We start from the raw sequence: 17,493 nt of genomic DNA, 5'->3' as shown, positions 1-17,493 counted from the left end.
ATACCGAGCCAGAGCTCAGCTTCACCAAATCCCCTCAGAAGGGAGCTGAACAGAACAGCCCTGTTTGTTCTCTTTGGAAGATTTGGTTTTTTGTTTTTAAAGCCAGCTTTGTTTAAACCCTTGCTTACTTTGGAGCAAGGAGTGAATAGTTCTATCTCAACAACCAAAAACCCCAGAAATCCCAATTTTCCACTGGGAATAAGAAATACACCTGAACTGTCAAAAGAGAGTCAAATCCTCCAAATTTGCAATTAATTACAAGTTTTCCAAAATATATGGTATGACTATAAAGAAATGAGGTGAACTACTCTGAAGATACGGATACCAATAAATTCAAATTTCATGAACATGTAGGACAATTTTATCTGTACTTAGAAAGGCTTAGTCAAAACCAATAGGTTCTATGTCCTTGGAACAACAGACACAATCCGTAAACAGAATAAAAACACCACATTAACTGTTCTTAAGTGGGAATTCTCAGATCTTGATGTATAAAATACATAGTGTATAACATTTAAGATTTAAAACACAATGAGTGCTTGGGTGGCAGTCGGTTAAGCGTCCGACTCTTGGTTTCAGCCCAGGCTGTGATCTCAGGGTCGTGACATTGCGCCCCGCATTGGACTCTGTGCTCAGTGCAGTTTGCTGGGCTGCTTCTCTCCTCCCCTCTCTGCCCCTTCCACTTGTGCTCCTTCTCCCTCTAAAAAAGATTTTTTTTTTAAATTTAAATACAAACTGCAATAAAGCTGGAAAAAAATTAGAGCCAACATTGATAAAGTGTACACTAGGATGCCAGGTGTCCTCATGAGAGACCCCTTACCTGATCTGCTCCCTCTGACAACCCTGTGAATGCAGTATTATCATTTCACAATAAGGAAACTGAGTCAAGATAGCAGCTTAATGTATGAAGACAAAAGGACTATTGTGAATTTTTTTTTTTTTTAAGCAAATCTAGCGTTTCAATCTGAGAGTGTTTACACTTGTGCTGTACCTTGGCTTCCTGAGATGGCTAAAACATTTTTCACTGTGTTCAGTGCTGTGACGAGACTGTAATTCCCTTGTGGGCAGACAAGAACCTCCATGCTTTTGACCATGGACAGACCAGCAAAGGCACACTGAACAGACTTGTTTTTCAGTAAGTGTAAAAACCAGAATGACTCTTAAGAAGGTTGAAAGTGTAAAAACAGTTCTCATTCAAAATAACATACACCAAAAGAATATGAAAATATGCATTTATTACCAACAAAGTAGCATTTCCCACAGCGATTTTTTCCCCCAGTGATACACACGCATACATACACACAGACACACACTATAGTAGGACAAAATTACATTTTCCACATACTAAAGATTCATACTCCAAAGAAAATAAGCACATGTCCAAAAGACAATCAGAAAGCAGCAAAAAAATCTTTACTTTTTACTTTGAACACTAAAAATCTGTGAATACAGACTCTCTCCTTAGGCAAATCAATGAAGATTTTCTCTTTAAAATTTTATTCATCAAATCAGACTTTTACTTGGTGTTTTTACAATTTGTATGTAATTAGAAATCAACCTCTGCAGAAAATATATGAAGTTTTAAGTGGCTGAGAATATCATATGTTAGGCTTATTTTCTTAAAATGATACATAATTTTTCCTTTACAGCTCAAAATCCAATGTAAAACTAAGAATTTGTCCAATAGAGAAATATAAAATGCTTACAGACAAGGTATGGAGTAATTTCTGGCAAAAGCAAACTGAAATGTACTTGACCTTTTTCTTTTGCAAACACGCCTCATCTTCAAGCTCTTGTTTCACACTGATAATCATTTTACAGAAATAAGATGACTGGCACTGACTCAGACAATACACAAATGACAGTAAGCACATATTAGTAAAGATATTTTGGTGGAAATCAAAGTATTAAACAACCAACATTTGGTAACAACCTCCTTTTACTAATAGGTTACCAAATTTTTCGATGTTTACGTGAGTTGTTACATGAGTAAAAATGTTATTTTAAAATATTTTCATAATACATGCATTAAGCTAAGAGGAGAAGGCTCTTTTAAAATTTTTTTCAAGAAAAAAATACCTTTTTAAAGAGAAAATGTCCAAGTATATAGACTTATGGATCATTATTTTTTGACCTATTAAGAATATAAATCTCCATGGCTATTTATGAATCTACAAAAGCCAAAGTGAATTCTTCAATTTACTGAAGCTACCAAGTCAAAAAAATAATAATTTTGTCATTTCTGGCACAGATCCAATTTGCTGTCCAGAGACATGTTCTTGGATTAGTCCACTATCTCACAAGCTTTATTTTTTTAAAGAACAGAATTCGTTTTGGCAATGTTAATTAGTATTAACTCAGAGATAAATGATTCTCCCATCTAATTCTTTCCTGCTCAAACAGTTTAAACTAGATTTTTTAAAGACAATGGGGTAGGATCAACACTGTTAAGGAAGGACCTAAAAGCTTAGGTTCTAGAAACATGTTTTAAAACAAATCAGTGCTTCCCTCACTCTTGACATAACACTGAGAAATTTCAAATATAAACTGTAGAAACCAGTATATGAAATCTTAAGAAAAAATCTTACTAAAAATAATTATAAAAATGCTTTTAGAAATTGAAGATGTAAAATACAGTTGACTTTAAATAAAAAAACAACCAAAAAAAAAAAAAAAACCCAAAACCCCCAAACAAACCCCACACATGCTTTACAGGGTTATTCTTTAAAAACCCTTATCACTTGATTTCTTTTCTGTCAATCTTCTGGTTGCTCCTTGCATCATGTAGTGGCCACCTTGTGGCATCATTTCAGAGACGTTCTGCTACCATTTTTGAAGCCCAGTATGTTTTCCCCTAGAGATCCCAATACAATTACAGTGGCAAATTTTGTAAAATCTTTTCAAAGGCCCATAAAATCCCATTTCCTAGTGGAGATAAGATAATCCTCTTTAATAGGAAGAAATGAATAGATCTGTCATAAATTATTATTATACATTAGTCTAGACATTTCCATATCAATTTTTAAAAAATTAAATATAACACTGGGAGGAAACTATGATTGAGCTGTAGAGTCCGCTTTAGACTCTGAGAGTAATTAAAGTTCCTCTGGAATTAAAGCTCAGAATTACCAGGTCAAGCACACTTCCTGTGACAGGTAACCCCTTCCCCGGTACCTGTGATGTGAATACTAAGTAAGTACCTTTTGCCATGGGAACCCACTGACTTGTGGTCAGAGGGCCAACGACTTAGGAGAAAGTAAGTCTTCAGTTTCTGTTGAACCTATCAGATGAGGTTCCACGGAAAGGCATTACTATGGTGTCCGTTCATCAACCCTTTGCATTTAACAGCAGGCTTCCAAAAATGACCCATCTCTTAGTCTTAATGAATCTCCTTTTATTCAGGTGAGCCATACTTATAAACAGGATTTAACCAAAAAAATTCCAAAGTTCTTGCCCTTCATGTTTACTGAGAAGGTTGGGTGAATGTGATCCTGCGCCGCCGCCTTTGGAAAGCCTTTAAATTCCATCTGTTAGGTTCCAGCATATGAGGGCCATTGTAGACAAACAACACGGTCATCTTGTCAGAGTAAGGAAGATTTTGCAGGAGCTGTAAGTGTGAAAACAGATGGTCCTATAATGCCATACATTAAGAAGTACAGTTTGCCATACTGACATGTGTCAAGTCAAATGCTATTTCTAACACTAATGACACACCTAGGAGGCTGGCAACTCAACACACACAGCCCCCCACAGTGGTCCTTACTGGAACTGCCACACCTGACGCCTGGCCTGAAGGATCCACACCAGGGCCTGGTCAGCAGTCCCAGGCCAAATTAGATCCTACAATTTCCCAGGCTGACCCTGGAAGTATGTCCTTCAGAATTTTCTGAGGATTCCTACTTTATGTATCCACAAACAGTTCGCGAGCAGCTCGAAGGGTCTGTGAACGACTGGCCGCCTGCAAGGTGTGCGCCAGAGGGAGGGCTTCGAGGCCAGGGGGTTTGGTAGACACCAGAGTACTCACAGATCTGGCTCTTCCAGCGGGTATCTGCTGGACACAGAAGATAGATGCTACCATTCAATAAAAATGTGCATTTGAGATGGGCTCTCCAGTGAAATTGTTCATGCCTACTGGGTTTAAAAAAAATCTAATAATATTAACAAACATGTCTTTGAGTATACTGGTCTTACACCTTAGCCACAGTATAAGAGGTCACAAAAGAAAATTTCCTGCTGTCATGGTTCTAGCTCTAGAATGGAAAATTCTCTGTAAGGATAATTGTGTTTTTATCCAAGTTAATTGGAGGAGAGGAGAGGTCAGAGTAACTTAAGTGTTACCCTGCACCCGGGCAGTGCTGTCCCAGACAAATGAGAAGCACCGGACCCCTAGGGTTTGTGTTCTCCTGCCTCTTGTAAAAAGTGCTAAAAGAGGAACTTCTCTAAATGAAGAGTTAAGTGCCAAAAGCAGGGAGAAAATCTTGGTTCCAGAACATAATTCTATGCCTCTTACATTTCTTCTTCCAATAATAAGGTTTCTGATTGAGTATGGCACTGGAACTTGTCCCCTTTATATAAATAATACTGTCATCTTGTTAGTCCTTCCCTGGGAGTGTTTCGGCACATGCTGAGCTATCGGGCCATAGTCTGTTCCATGATGAGGCCACCGGGGACTTCTGAGTACAATGAGCGCTCGTAGATGACTTATCACCTACCTTTGGTGTAATAAAGAAGTACTGAGATGTATTTTCTTTACAAGCAGTATTTACAACCATTTCAAACACTCTCCGCTCATTGATCGGGTCCATTCCCTAAACAATGACAATCACAATGAATACATTTAAATCGGTGATAAGCTGCAAGAAAGCCCCAGGAAAAGGAAAAGCACCACACCTGATTGATTTCATCCACGACTCTGAACGGACACCGATTCAGCTCCTGCAGAGCCATCAGGTACAACATGGTGGAGACGCTTCTCTCGCCGCCGCTCTGATGGTGCGGCGTCAGCTCGTGCAGCTGCGTGCTGCTGCGAAACTTGACACGGATTCGAATTCCGTATTTATCGTAGTCCTCCTGTAAAACGGGACAGCGCTGACAGGTTATGGTTGGCTCCAGCAATTTCCTACTGCTATTTGAAAATAGACTGAATAAATCAATGATAAGAAAACAATTTAAATTTAATGAAAGGAGTTTTGTCTGAATAGACCCGTGAAGATCCCTCAAGGCATGTGGATAACGACTAGTTCTTTGATACTTTATTGAGTTTAATCGTAAGGAAGAGTTGGTCGAAGAACCTGCTTTATACAGTAACTGAGAAGCTGGAAGGCGCTAACACGCTTTCAAGTGCTGTGGCACAGGGCCTGGCACGTGGGCAGTTCACTATAAATGATACTTGTTACTACACTCCGTCCCTGCACTGTAAGAGCCCCAGGACTGCAGACGACATCGCTGGGGCAGAATCTCCCGTCTCACCAAGTGAGGTAACGTTGGCCATTCACCAGCCAGGGGAAGCGGTCGTGGGGCAAGGCTCCTGAGGCACTACCCTCCCTGCTCTCTAGCCACGCACGTAGCGTACATGCAGAATTGCATACAAGCTGAAATACAAAGATGTTAAGCTGTGAAGGAAAAGGATCTTTTATTGTCTTCACTTCTGTCCTAAGGGAAAAAAAAAACTTAGTGGGGAAATTTTTTGACATACACAAAACTAGAGAGAACACTAAAATAAGCTCAGCGTCAACGGCGCGCAGCCCGGGACCACTCCGGTGTCAGCTCTGGCTCTCCCCTCTCATCCTCAGTGACCTTAAAGCAAAGCCCAGGTTTGTCACTTTACACATTTCTGAATGGAAATTATTTTACCTACCCTTTGCAATTCATTAACTTACAGCTCAAGGAATTACTAACAAATTTCCAAATATTTTCATTTCTGGGTACTCTTAAAATCTTGATTAAAAAAAGGAAACCACTGATACTATATTTCAGTGACATTTGCTGATCTCTTTAGGACTCTTCTGCTGGGGACAGTGGTAAATTTCTAAAGCAAATCATTCACAGCTGAATAACCATTACCTATCTATAGTTTTAGTAAAGCATTAGGGACTTGTCTCAAATGCCCTGCCACCCCCAAAAAGTGATGGGCTCCTAGAGGTGGTGTTTTCCTTCCTCTGGACAATTTTTTAGGAAGCCTAGCTTTCACAGGTAAAACTTCAGAATAAGCAATTGTCCATACTGTTAGCATCTAATTACAATCACTTCAGGAAACATTTCAAATGCGGCGTTACCTCGTTTTCTGTATGTAGATCGACTTCTCCAGCACACTGCATGGAACTGAAAAAATTGCTGAATTTTTCATTAATTTTTTCCACGAGCTCCTTTAAAGGATTAAGCCACCTTTCTTTTACCTGCAAATCAATTCAATATAAAAGCACAATTTAAAGGCTTACTGCATTGACAGAATATTGTCCACAAAACCATTTCAGTACCAACCGAGTCATGAGAACACACACACTGCATCTGTTCTCAGAAGCCTGTCGGTTCAGGTTGCATTCCACACTCCCATACGATACACGATAAGCATGTGATAGAGAGAAAAGGTAAAGGTTAAATAATTACCTGTGAAATGCTTTCCCTGTATTTCTCCAGTTCAACTTTCTTTATCTTTAGTTCCTCAGTTAATTGCTCTATTTCTTCTTCTCTTTTTGTGTATTCTTGAACGACCTGGCAGGGAAAAAAAAGCATTTAAGATAAATCTACCAAAGGATAACATCACGGGAAATTTTGCATCAATTAGAGCACTAACAGAAAATGCCAATTGTGTTGCATTGTTTGTATGCCATTAATTAATGTTCTTCTACTGAACGGGTTTTTTATCCTTGAAAAAATACACTGCAGTATTTCAGGTTAGCCCAACGATTCTTTTTATAAAGGAAAGGCACAGAACAGTGTGTTCCTTAGGAAGAGTCTATTTAAAATTCTAATAGATTCAGAATCTGGCATTTAAAGCACATTGTTCCTGCTGTCTAGCTTATTATTACCAAGAGCTCTAGTACAGAGTGGGAGGCGAGTACTGGAGGGAAGGGTGTGCGCGTGCGCGGTGTGCATGGGGAGGGGGTGGCTGTGCTTGAGGCAGGCAGTAAGAAAAGAGGCCTACTGTAGGATTCAGTCCCGTGAAACAAGAGGCTCTTGATCTTTCTTCAGTTAACAAAGCATCAATTTCATCCAATGTGTTTGGAAGATCCTGGAAAGCCTAAAGAAGAAGAAAATGGTCTGTAATTACAAATAGTCTAGCAAAAGCAGTTTAACTTGAACAGTTAAATATTCTGCTGAGTAAGTACTACGTGTTCAACAGCATGCTAGCACACAAGGAATCAAAGGAATTAAACAGGGGTCTTTGCCTTCAAAAAGCTTACACTTAGTAACAGTGGAAAACACCTTAAGACTGAGTATTGGTGTTGAGTATTAAAGTAAGCAGTTCTACCCTACAGGCTATGGGATTTACAGAAGGGAAGTACCAGTTCATGCTAGAGGAGCTACAGAGAGTTAAGAGAATTGAGAGGCCTCACTTTCCCAGAAGTCTGTGGGCCTTTAAGCAAGAAGCGGAGGGAAAGCAAGGCAGAGGGGAACAGGAGCTTGGAAAAAAGAAAGCGCGGCATACCATGGGGGGTGAGGAGTTGTGTCCATTTGGAATGGTGGGTACTTGCTGAATTGGTAGAATGGGTCCAGAATATGTGGGGCATTGAAAGAGAGCAAGAAGTTAGAACTTTATACTGTACTTACGAAGAATGACAAAAGCATCTTAAGAATCCAATTACTTTGACAGAATTTCACGGTAGCACAGCTGACGCTCAAACAACAGGGTTAGGGGGACTGAGCCCCACTGTGTCATCAAAAATGCATGTATAACTAACTTTTGACGCCCCCAAAACGTTGCTACTGATAGCTACTGCTGACTGGAAGCCTTCCCGAGAACATCAGCAGTGAGGTAACATGTATTTTGTATGTTACGTATTTTACATACTGTACTCATACAGTAAGCTAGAGAAAAGGAAATGTTACCAAGGAAAACATAAAAGAAAATATATTGATAGTACTGTATTTGTTGAAAAAAAATTCACAATGCAGTTCAAACCCATGTTGGTCGAGGGTCAGCCGTACTACCTTCTGAGTCCAGGTCCTAGAACCAAGTCAGAACAGACACCTTTTTATCTGGGAGGAAAGCAGAACACGGATTTGCCGACACAACCTGCATAGTTAATACAACACGAGGTACAAAATCAATCTTGAAACTCTGAAAAAGATCCTGCAATACGACATGACTCTAACATTTTAATCGTTGTCTTCTATCTGTTCAGAAAGCAGTTCAGCTTCTATAGGCTCTCAGATACGAAGTGTCCGTTGCTGATTGGCTTGTCCACTGAGCTCTCCCTGTGCTTGAACATGCTCTCGGCATCTTCAGTGAATCCCCAGTATGCGTCTTTCGTTGAAGATGGTCCAAGAGAAATCTTCGTGTCACCTACCCTCCCCACCACTTTGAGCCAATCTATTTCTCCTTCAATCTTCTTCGTCTCAGTCCACGGCAGAACACAGGGGCTGGTTCTCTCTTTCACCCCTTCCCTCTAATCCGTTAGCCAGTCCTGCTGCCGGTCTCAAAAAGATCCTCATATTGGCCAACTCCACTCCCCCCGCCCCGCCCCAGTACTGCTTCAGGCCCCTCATCTCTCCGGCCTGGTCCAAAGCAATCATCTTCTCAAGGGTCTCCTTGCTTTCATTCTTCTGTCCCTGCTGGATTCCCCACCGGGCCGTCAGCGCGTGCTACACGCTCAGCCAGTCCCATCAGTCCTCTTGACAATCTTCCAGTGGGTTCTGTCTCCACATACAACCTACGCTCCTTCTGCTCTGATTTCCACCGTCCTTCGTGCCCGGATGATCCTATCTGGGCCGGACTGAGTATTTCTTCCTTCACATGAGACACGCCCTGTGTACTTCCGCCCCCAGGGGCTCTGTATGCAGAGATTAGCTCTGCCTGGAAAACTTTTCCTTCAAACTCTCACTTGACTAATTTCTTCTCTCCATTCAGGAATCCTCCATAATAGTATCTTCTCGAAGGATACTCCCCTGGCACTATCCTCTTACCTTGTTTTGTTTTTCTTCTTAGCACCTCTTGATAAGACGACATGATCTCTGTTTTTTAATTTATCTGCCCCTCCCTCCAGACTAGAATATAAACTTTAGTAGAGAAGTATCTGTCTTGTTCAGTGCCTGAACATTCATAATATATGAATTATCTTCTAATTTTTTTTCAAAAACAATACAACTTATCAAGGACAGAACCATATTATTCTCTGAAAGAAAAAAACATTACAGATATCTACTATTATTTATTTTATGACAATTCCATGTACTTGGGAGAAGTTCTAATATATTTTTAGAAATAAGAGCCACTCGATTTGTCTTAGATATGTTCCTACTAAATCCCTACTATGTACCTAAAATAGAACCACTCTCCGGGGTATCTGTCTGATATAATAGAGTAAGATCTTTGAGGATTTAAAAATTTAATCCAAACTTTTTTTCAGACATATCATTAGCTATTGAAAGAGATTAGACATTAACTACTGAAATAGGGAAATACACATTTTGTTACCTATTGAAATTAAAATAAAATACTTCCTCTAAAAATTCATTTTCTAGTTTCTTCTTTTATTTTGACATTCAGAGGTGGTATGTTAGGCAAGGTACAATCCTTACTAACACTTGGGGTCATAGGGCCACATAATTAATAAGGCAGCATCTCCTTTTACTAACCAAACAGAATGTCAGCACAGAAAATAAAAAGGAAAAAAGGAAAGCCTCGGTAAGAAAAGGAGAACAAACAGACGTTAGCCCCAAAGATCTGGGTCTCCTCAAACCCTAAATAAACACCCCATTTTCCGGAAAGACATTTTCACTTTGCCTTTTTAAATAAATACCACTTCTGTTTACCATTTCTTATACACCAATTGCCAATGCTAGGTTTCCATAAAAAAATTACACTCCACTTGACCCTACCTCTTAAAGGTAGGTTAGGAAAAAAAGCCTTTTATGGGAAGAATGAACATTCTGGAACTGGTAACTGGGTAAGGGGCTACCTGTGCTTTAGTAGCGTTAGGACTAAGCCAGGACTGACGGATGCTCAAGTTTGAATACAGTAAAGAAAATCCATAAGCACAATTGCTTCACATACAAAGTCAGTTTAAAAACAGGGGAAATGGGCTGTTTCTTTCAGCATATTCTGTTTCTCAGGGCCGTTACAACGCCTCGCACACTGAAGCTGACAGAGAACGTAGCAGCACGTGACCCTGCAGCCTTATACACTTGTGATACTTACTGTCTGGTATTCTTGAGGAACCGTCTGCTCCGCACCCAGGTTGCATACTTGCCTAGCTCTCTTCATCAGCTCCTTGCATTTCTGCAGTAACCTCTGTCGACTCTCATCCAGCTCAATGAAATGTTGCTATTGCGAGAAAAAGAAGTTTTGATAATTTGTAGGTTACCGTTATGTCAGAAGACTACGTCATTAAACCACATTAGAGGCGTACTTTGGGGACCCTGTGGATTCAGTCCCAGAGCACCTCAATAAAGGAACCAAGACCGTAAAGCATGTGCAGTGAATGTTTTAGTTTCCTAGTGTGTGTGAAGGTTACATTTACTATGCTGTAGTCTAGTAAGTGTGCAATAGCATTATGTCTTAAAAAAATGTACACACCTCACTTAAAAAATACTTCATTGCTAAAAAATGCTAACCACCACCATGTGAGCTTTCAGCAAAGCCACTCACGGATCACAGGTCACCATAATAGACATAATAATGGAATATTATACCAGATCTTAAGTATAGTCAAGTGAAGAGTAACAGAATGAGGTATGCCTGTACATCAACAACTGAATTTTAAGAAGCACATCATCTAAAAGCCATACCTCAAAAATCATGACCAAGATTAGAAAGTTTAAATTTGAACTTACACTTTGAAATATTATCAGCATATCATATGACATTAATCCTTAAGAGCTCTGAAATTAATGTTTTTTTTTTTTTTTTTAAGATTTATTTATTGAGGGGGAGAGAGAGAGAGAAAGAGAGTAAGCACACACAGGAAGAAGGAGAAGCAGACTCCCCACTGAGATCCCAGGATCCTGGGATCATGACCTGAGCCAGAGGCAGATGCTTATCCGACTGAGCCACCCAGGTGTCCCCTGACCTTTGAAATTTAAATTTGCTTTTTTCTGAAAAGTTTAACTTAGTTATATATATATAATTATATTCTAATACAATTTGAAACACATAGTACATAGGCTTCCTATCTGAAAACTGAGCACATGAATGTGAAGAGAACCTTTAAATAGTGTTTGGTAGTTGTCCTAGTGCCTTTCATATAGTTATCATTTATTCATGGACCCATTCATTCCTTCACCAGATAATTACTGAGAATCCATTAAATGTCAGTATTTTATTATGCACTGAACACAGAAAGGTGAAAAAGGAGAAAGACACGCAAAATTATTGTTAGAGAAACAGCTCTACTGTTCATGGAAAGCTATGTGCTGTGTGCTTCACACACGATTCCCTTCTCACAGTACTGTACAAGGATATTATTCCCCATTTTGCATGTTAAGAAATGAAGCCTCTCGTCCAAACTCACACACTTAGTTGCAGGCTGTCAGGATTCACATCCACTCCTGCTTCTAGAACTCATGCTCTTTTTCTTACTGCACCATGCCCCTCGGAGAGAGCTGGAGAGAGAAAAGCAAAGCCAGAGGTATGGGGCCAGGGGTCGGGGGTGGCAGAGGCAAACAGGAGAGAAGGCCAGCGTGGTCACAGAAGCCAGGACAGGGGAATGGTTTTCAAGAACAGGTAAGCAACTACGGAAGAGGAAGTAGCAGAATGCAGTCCCAGGACAGCTGATTAGAAATGTAAAGGCAGAGAAGCCTCCTTAGAGGCTTAGTTAGGGAACAAGAAATCTACCATAGTTGGAGGAGAGGAAAGATTGGAAAAAATCAGTGATCAAGGTAGACAAGAGCCCGATGGCAAGTTTCATGGGTAATGAGGAGGGCATCATGGAATGCCTTCTGGGGGCCAAGCTTGTTAGAACCACTACCTTGTATGTTAATTAATCTAATCCTCATTATAATCTTTGAGTATGTATTATCTTTTTTACACGTGGCTCAGAGATCTTAGGAACCTTGCTCAAGGTTACAAAAATACCAAGTGAACAGGTTCCTAAGAAAACAGGTCTGGCTTGCTCTTCCCATGAAGCCTCCAACTTCAGTCGGCACAAAAAATTACCAAAGGGGTAAGCGAGGGGAATGGTACATACTATCAATCAGTACCGGCGCCCAGCGACATGGCAGATTTATTAAGATCTTTCCGGGCAGAGACCTGGACATGTACATTATTAAGGTCCTCAGGTCACTTTGATGTACACAGGTTTCACAGCAAATGACCTAACCCAACACACACAAAGTCAAAGGAATATGTCCTGGACTGAACTGCAGATACAAAGCTGGCCTGATCCGAATCACGTGTCAGGACAGTTCCCTGAACCTGAGACACAGGAAGGAAAACGTTGAAGACTCCCTGCCACACCTGCTTTGCTTTCAGGGCCAAGTACACTGAGGCATCTGTCAAGGGGGGCCAGGGAGAAACTTCTAGAGTCTTCCATTCCCGCTTCATACTCCTCTGGGCCTTGCCAAAACAAAGCACATGTGGGCCTCTGGACTGGGGAGGACAAAACCTCATCCAACAGTTGCCTTCCACTGAGTGGCAGAGGTCCAATCAAGTATTTATCAGAGAAAGCCATTCTTTATGTACATGTTTGTGACCTAACTCTTCACAGGGTGCGTGCGCAACACCCCCCACCGGCCCCCACTACCATCCATAATCCTATAACCCCAACCATAATTCTTGCTGAGTTTCCCTGCTCGGGGTGGGGAGGGCAGGTAAAGAGCAGGAAGAAGAGAAGGAAACCATGGTCCAAGATAATGTTGGAGAGTCAGACTAGCGAAAAAGGCTTTATTAACAATTCTGCTTAGAGTCTATCCTTTAAACAGGTAATGGACAACAGAAACTTTTCATCTGTGGGAGACCTAAGAGGAGAAAAAGGCAAATTTGCAAACTATGCCCCACCAACATCTCAGAAAGGACTACTCTGTGGGTACATATTCTGAAAGAATAAGTATCATCTTTTCTCGGAAATTCTGAGAAAGTTCAATGGTCCTGAAAGGCGTATAATGACATTGAACGAGGAAAACCTTCTCTAAGAGGGCCCTCTAGTGGAATAAATTGGAATGCGTCACAGAATTTCTTACCAAATACAAAAAGCATACTACCCCTAAAATTTATAATAAAGTATTCTATTTAACAATATTGAGTCAAAATGAAAATGATATTCTGTATGAAAGAATGTAAGTTCTAAGTAGCATTAACTTTTACTAAAACACTAGTTGTAAATAAAAACAGTATTTTAATTTTCCTTTGATATAAATAAGCCTCAAATTTCATAGCAACTTAATGATTTCAAATTCAAATGTTAACTAAGTTTTACTACATATCATGCAGAATACATATTTTAGAAATAGGAAAAGTAATCTTTTAAAATCAACTTTAAATTTTAATGTCAAATTTGAAATTTAAAAAGACAGTGGTCTTGACTTACTAGTATACAAGATTACAAATTATAATGATAAGAAATTAAGAAGCGGCAATACGGTTTACCTGTTAAATGACCTCTTCTCTCCTCAAATCTATCTATCTTAAAAAACAAGTCTCCTGATATTGTGCTGTGGGACAGAGGTAAGCAGGAAGTCCCCAGAAGAGAACATTAGATGAAAGCAAGGGGTATCTAAATTTAGTGGGAGGACAAACACATTAAACAATTTCTAATTCTTCTAATATTAATTCTGATGCAAACCTATACTTATTAAGGAAACCCTGGTTTCATGCTAGGCAGTGCACTAAGCATCTCGATATATATTAAATGGAATTATCACAATACCCCTGGCAAGGCAGATAGGCATTTTAATACCTATGGCTAAAAATAAGAGACATGAAGCGAGGGTTAGGAAAGCAGTGCGCGGCTTCAAACAAAAAAACCCAAAACCTCAACCAAGTAACAGGTCTATCCCTCTGTATCCACCTTCATATGTAAACTGACATGCAGTCAGCTTACTAACTTGTCCTCAAGATATTCCAGACACAATTAACAAACTGACACACACAACCACCTTTCTTCTCTGAAGACATTTTAGAGGCAACCCTGTTGCCCTCTTGGCCTTCCAACAGTCTGAGGCCCTATCAAACCCATGGTGGTCAGTCATCCTTCAAGTTCCCTCATGGATATGACTGAACATCTCAATCTTCTTTTGTGAACGTGTTTTCATGGTCAGCGTCAAGGACAAAATGGGAAGTGGTAGTAACGGTTCCTTAGTGCAACCTGCCAAGTGCTCAGAGGGACAAATGGGGGGGGGGGGGAAACAACCCATTCTTTTCTCTTGTTTCAAAGGACACAGGACAGCAAGAATAACAGTACGAGCATCTGACTGCAAACAGAAAGGAAAAGTAAAATAAGAAAGTGAACGATGAGAGACATATGCTATACACTCTTCCACTCAGTCTTCATTATTCCAAAAGGGTGATTAGGGACCATGGTCAGTCAGCAACAAACACTTAATGAGCATACAATGCAGGAAATAAAAGAACCTTCCGAAAGGGATGTATAAAACAATTTTCAGATCAGCTCATGGAAAACAGAAAAGAGAATGGTACAGAATACTGCCGAGGAGACACACAATACAGTCGGGAGCATGGCCCCGACGGGGGCTGTGCGCGCGTGTGTCTGAGTGATTGAGAGGCTGAGAAGAGAGTGGCTATTTCCAGGTACCAAATCTAAAGGAACAAGCAGTAACCAGAGGTTATTTCTTTGGACAGTGTAATGTGGCATCCTTATAAAAAAATTAGTGACTGAAAACTGGAAACAAAATCCTTCTCCCAAGAAACTTTGCTACTCTCCATCATAGTCTACTCTGCTCAAAGGATTAATATTCCTGCTTCCACTCACACAGTGGGTCCCAGGACAGTAACTCTGTCCGCTGCCACCAGGTCTTGGTACATCCACGTGACCACAGGCTGCTGCAGAGCAGCTCCATTCCAGAGTGGGCTGAAGGTGGGACGCTGACCCCAAAGCCCTCACGATTTCATGATACTTCTGTAAACGTGACACCAACCTATAGTTCTCTTTAGCTCATTAATGCTTTTTTTTTAAAAATTTTTGACAGAGATCACAAGTAAGCAGAGAGGCAGGCACAGAGAGAGGAGGAAGCAGTCTCCCTGCTGAGCAGAGAGCCCGATGAGGGGCTCGATCCCAGGACCCTGGGATCATGACCCGTAGCTCATGAACGCTTAATTCAAAAACAAAACTTCACGCACAAGGATCCAATGCTGTATTGTGTGGCTGGATTCACTGCATACAGTATGGGTGCGATGGGTTCCTTTTTTCCTGAAATCTCTTCTGTAATGTCCCCTCCCCCGAACAACCAGGCTCACAGGCTCAGTCGGTAACAAATGTAGCATGGGCTCGATTTTTAATTTTTTACCACTGAACACATGACGGATAGAGGACTTCGCTCGCACCCCGTGAAATGAAATAAACACAGGGCTCCGTTTGGCTAACTAGCTCCATACCCAGCTCCCACAGCACCCGCCCCCCGCCCCCCATCTCAGTACTACCTTCGGTTATTTCTTTGCTGCATCCCTTCACCATGTTCAGAAAGACTCTGGCTACTCCTGCTCCCTTCCTCTGCTTTTTTAGTTTAGTACAACAGTGAAGGAAGGACTTCCGCATCTTCCAAGCTTCCGGCCTTTGCTCTAAGCACACTCACCAATCCTAGCGCATCAAACCTGACCTTCAGCTCTTTCTGGCGAGCTGTGTTTGTGCTCGCCTACTACTCTAACGTGCTTATCAGCTAGCAAAATCTTGTTTCTCCCAACTTTTCCTAGCCACATTTTCTGGAAGCCGATTCTGAAGAGGCTGACTTTAGAAAAATGTTCCCACTCTATGAGCGGTCCTCAATTACCTAAAACTTATCAGGTCTGTTTCCACAAAAAGACACTACTCCAGTTCAGTATTAAGCAAAGGAAAGTTTCTGGAAAGTGAGGCATAATGTGAATCATGTACAGACCCAGCCACAGCGTAGCAGACTCTGGGAGGGGAAAAGAGTGGACGACCAAGGCACAAGGGACTTCAAATACAGAACGAGCTTTAAAAATCTGCAACAAACATGGCAAAGTGCTACATTTGTTAGGGAGAAGGGACGTATGGAAGTTCTATTACTCCTACTCTGGTGTATCTTTCAAATTTCATAGTAGGAAATGTAGGAAAAAAGACTTTAGTGAAACAAATGATAAGCTCCTAAGTTTTTAAGCATTTTTTCAGCTTGGAAATGTAACTGGTGAATGAGCTGCCTTCAAGGGGACAAGCTGGTGGGTTCTGAGGAACCTATTCAACAGCGAAACCATCGCCCCCAATGCAACAAACCTATCTATCCGTTTTCAACACTGTGTACCCCTCTGTAACCTACCCCACTATATCCCCCCAGGCCACGGCTGACTGATTTCCATCACAGGCCAATCTACATTCTGTAAATGTCATTTAAATGGAATCAGAGTTGTTTTTGGTCTGGCTTCCTCCACCCAGCATAATTAGGATCCATCATATTGTCTCAGTAATTCATTCCTTTTTACAACTGAGTAATACCCTGTGGTGTGGATATACTGTAATTCGTGTCTTCACCACTGCTGGACATTTGTTTCCAGCTTTTAACGATGACAAAACTGTCACCTGTTCCTGTACTGGTCTCTCATGGATATATGCTTTCCCTTCTTTTGGGTAAATACTAGGAGAGGAATGGCTGGATTGGCAGGTATATTTTTAGCGTTTAAAAATCTCTCTAATGGTTTTCCAAAGTGGCTATGCCCTTGAACTCTCTACCAGGATGTACTTGAGTCCCAGATGCTGCACACCCTCACCAACACGTCCGTACGATGTCTGCCATTCCAGCGGGTCTACGGCTGTAGCTCATAATTCACGCTTCCCTACGTCTTTCCACGTCCAACATCTTTCCATGTGTTCATCTGCTATCTGTGTATTCTCTTTAGTGAAGATTATGTTAAGATCTTCTGCCCATTTTCTGACTGGGCTGTCATCTCTGTATTGACAGTTGTACAAGAGTTCTTCTTATAGTATTCTCCATGTCAGCAACCCTTTTCTGTACAGGGCCAAGGAGCTATATTTTTGTCAAGGGTATGTCGAGGGCCCCATACAGAATGTTATGTATTTTTTTTTTAATCCCTTGAAAATGCAAGAACTAGTAGCTTGCAGGGACTTAATATAAGCAGTTGTTAGGCTCCATTTGGCCCCCAGTAATAGCCCGTCACCTTGACACAAGTCCTTTGTCAGGTGTAACGCG

The 17,493-nt window shown here is 40.9% G+C and overlaps 1 protein-coding gene across 3 annotated transcripts in view; it reads right to left on the bottom strand.

Annotated features, from left to right (window-relative positions):
* Window positions 1–1,215: 1,215 nt before the first annotated feature.
* SMC5 (structural maintenance of chromosomes 5) overlaps window positions 1,216–17,493 on the bottom strand; it is a 97,570-nt gene continuing 81,292 nt past the window's right edge. For 2 of the 3 annotated variants that reach the window (XM_082696700.1, XM_082696702.1), the window contains 8 exons: window positions 10,361–10,486; window positions 7,649–7,693; window positions 7,145–7,240; window positions 6,607–6,711; window positions 6,276–6,395; window positions 4,891–5,070; window positions 4,713–4,808; window positions 1,216–3,607 (listed from right to left, as the gene is read on the bottom strand). In XM_082696700.1, the coding sequence (XP_082552826.1) occupies window positions 3,464–3,607; window positions 4,713–4,808; window positions 4,891–5,070; window positions 6,276–6,395; window positions 6,607–6,711; window positions 7,145–7,240; window positions 7,649–7,693; window positions 10,361–10,486 (912 nt within the window). In that variant the 3' untranslated portion in view covers window positions 1,216–3,463. The remainder of the gene's footprint in view (window positions 3,608–4,712; window positions 4,809–4,890; window positions 5,071–6,275; window positions 6,396–6,606; window positions 6,712–7,144; window positions 7,241–7,648; window positions 7,694–10,360; window positions 10,487–17,493) is intronic. The other variant, XM_082696701.1, reaches the window with a different exon arrangement.

Source organism: Mustela nivalis, assembly GCF_964662115.1.
Source record: "Mustela nivalis genome assembly, chromosome: 13".
Classification (NCBI taxonomy): Eukaryota; Metazoa; Chordata; class Mammalia; order Carnivora; family Mustelidae; genus Mustela; species Mustela nivalis.
The sequence above is the reverse complement of the archived record's forward strand: the minus strand, read 5'-3'. Positions and strand labels throughout refer to the sequence as shown.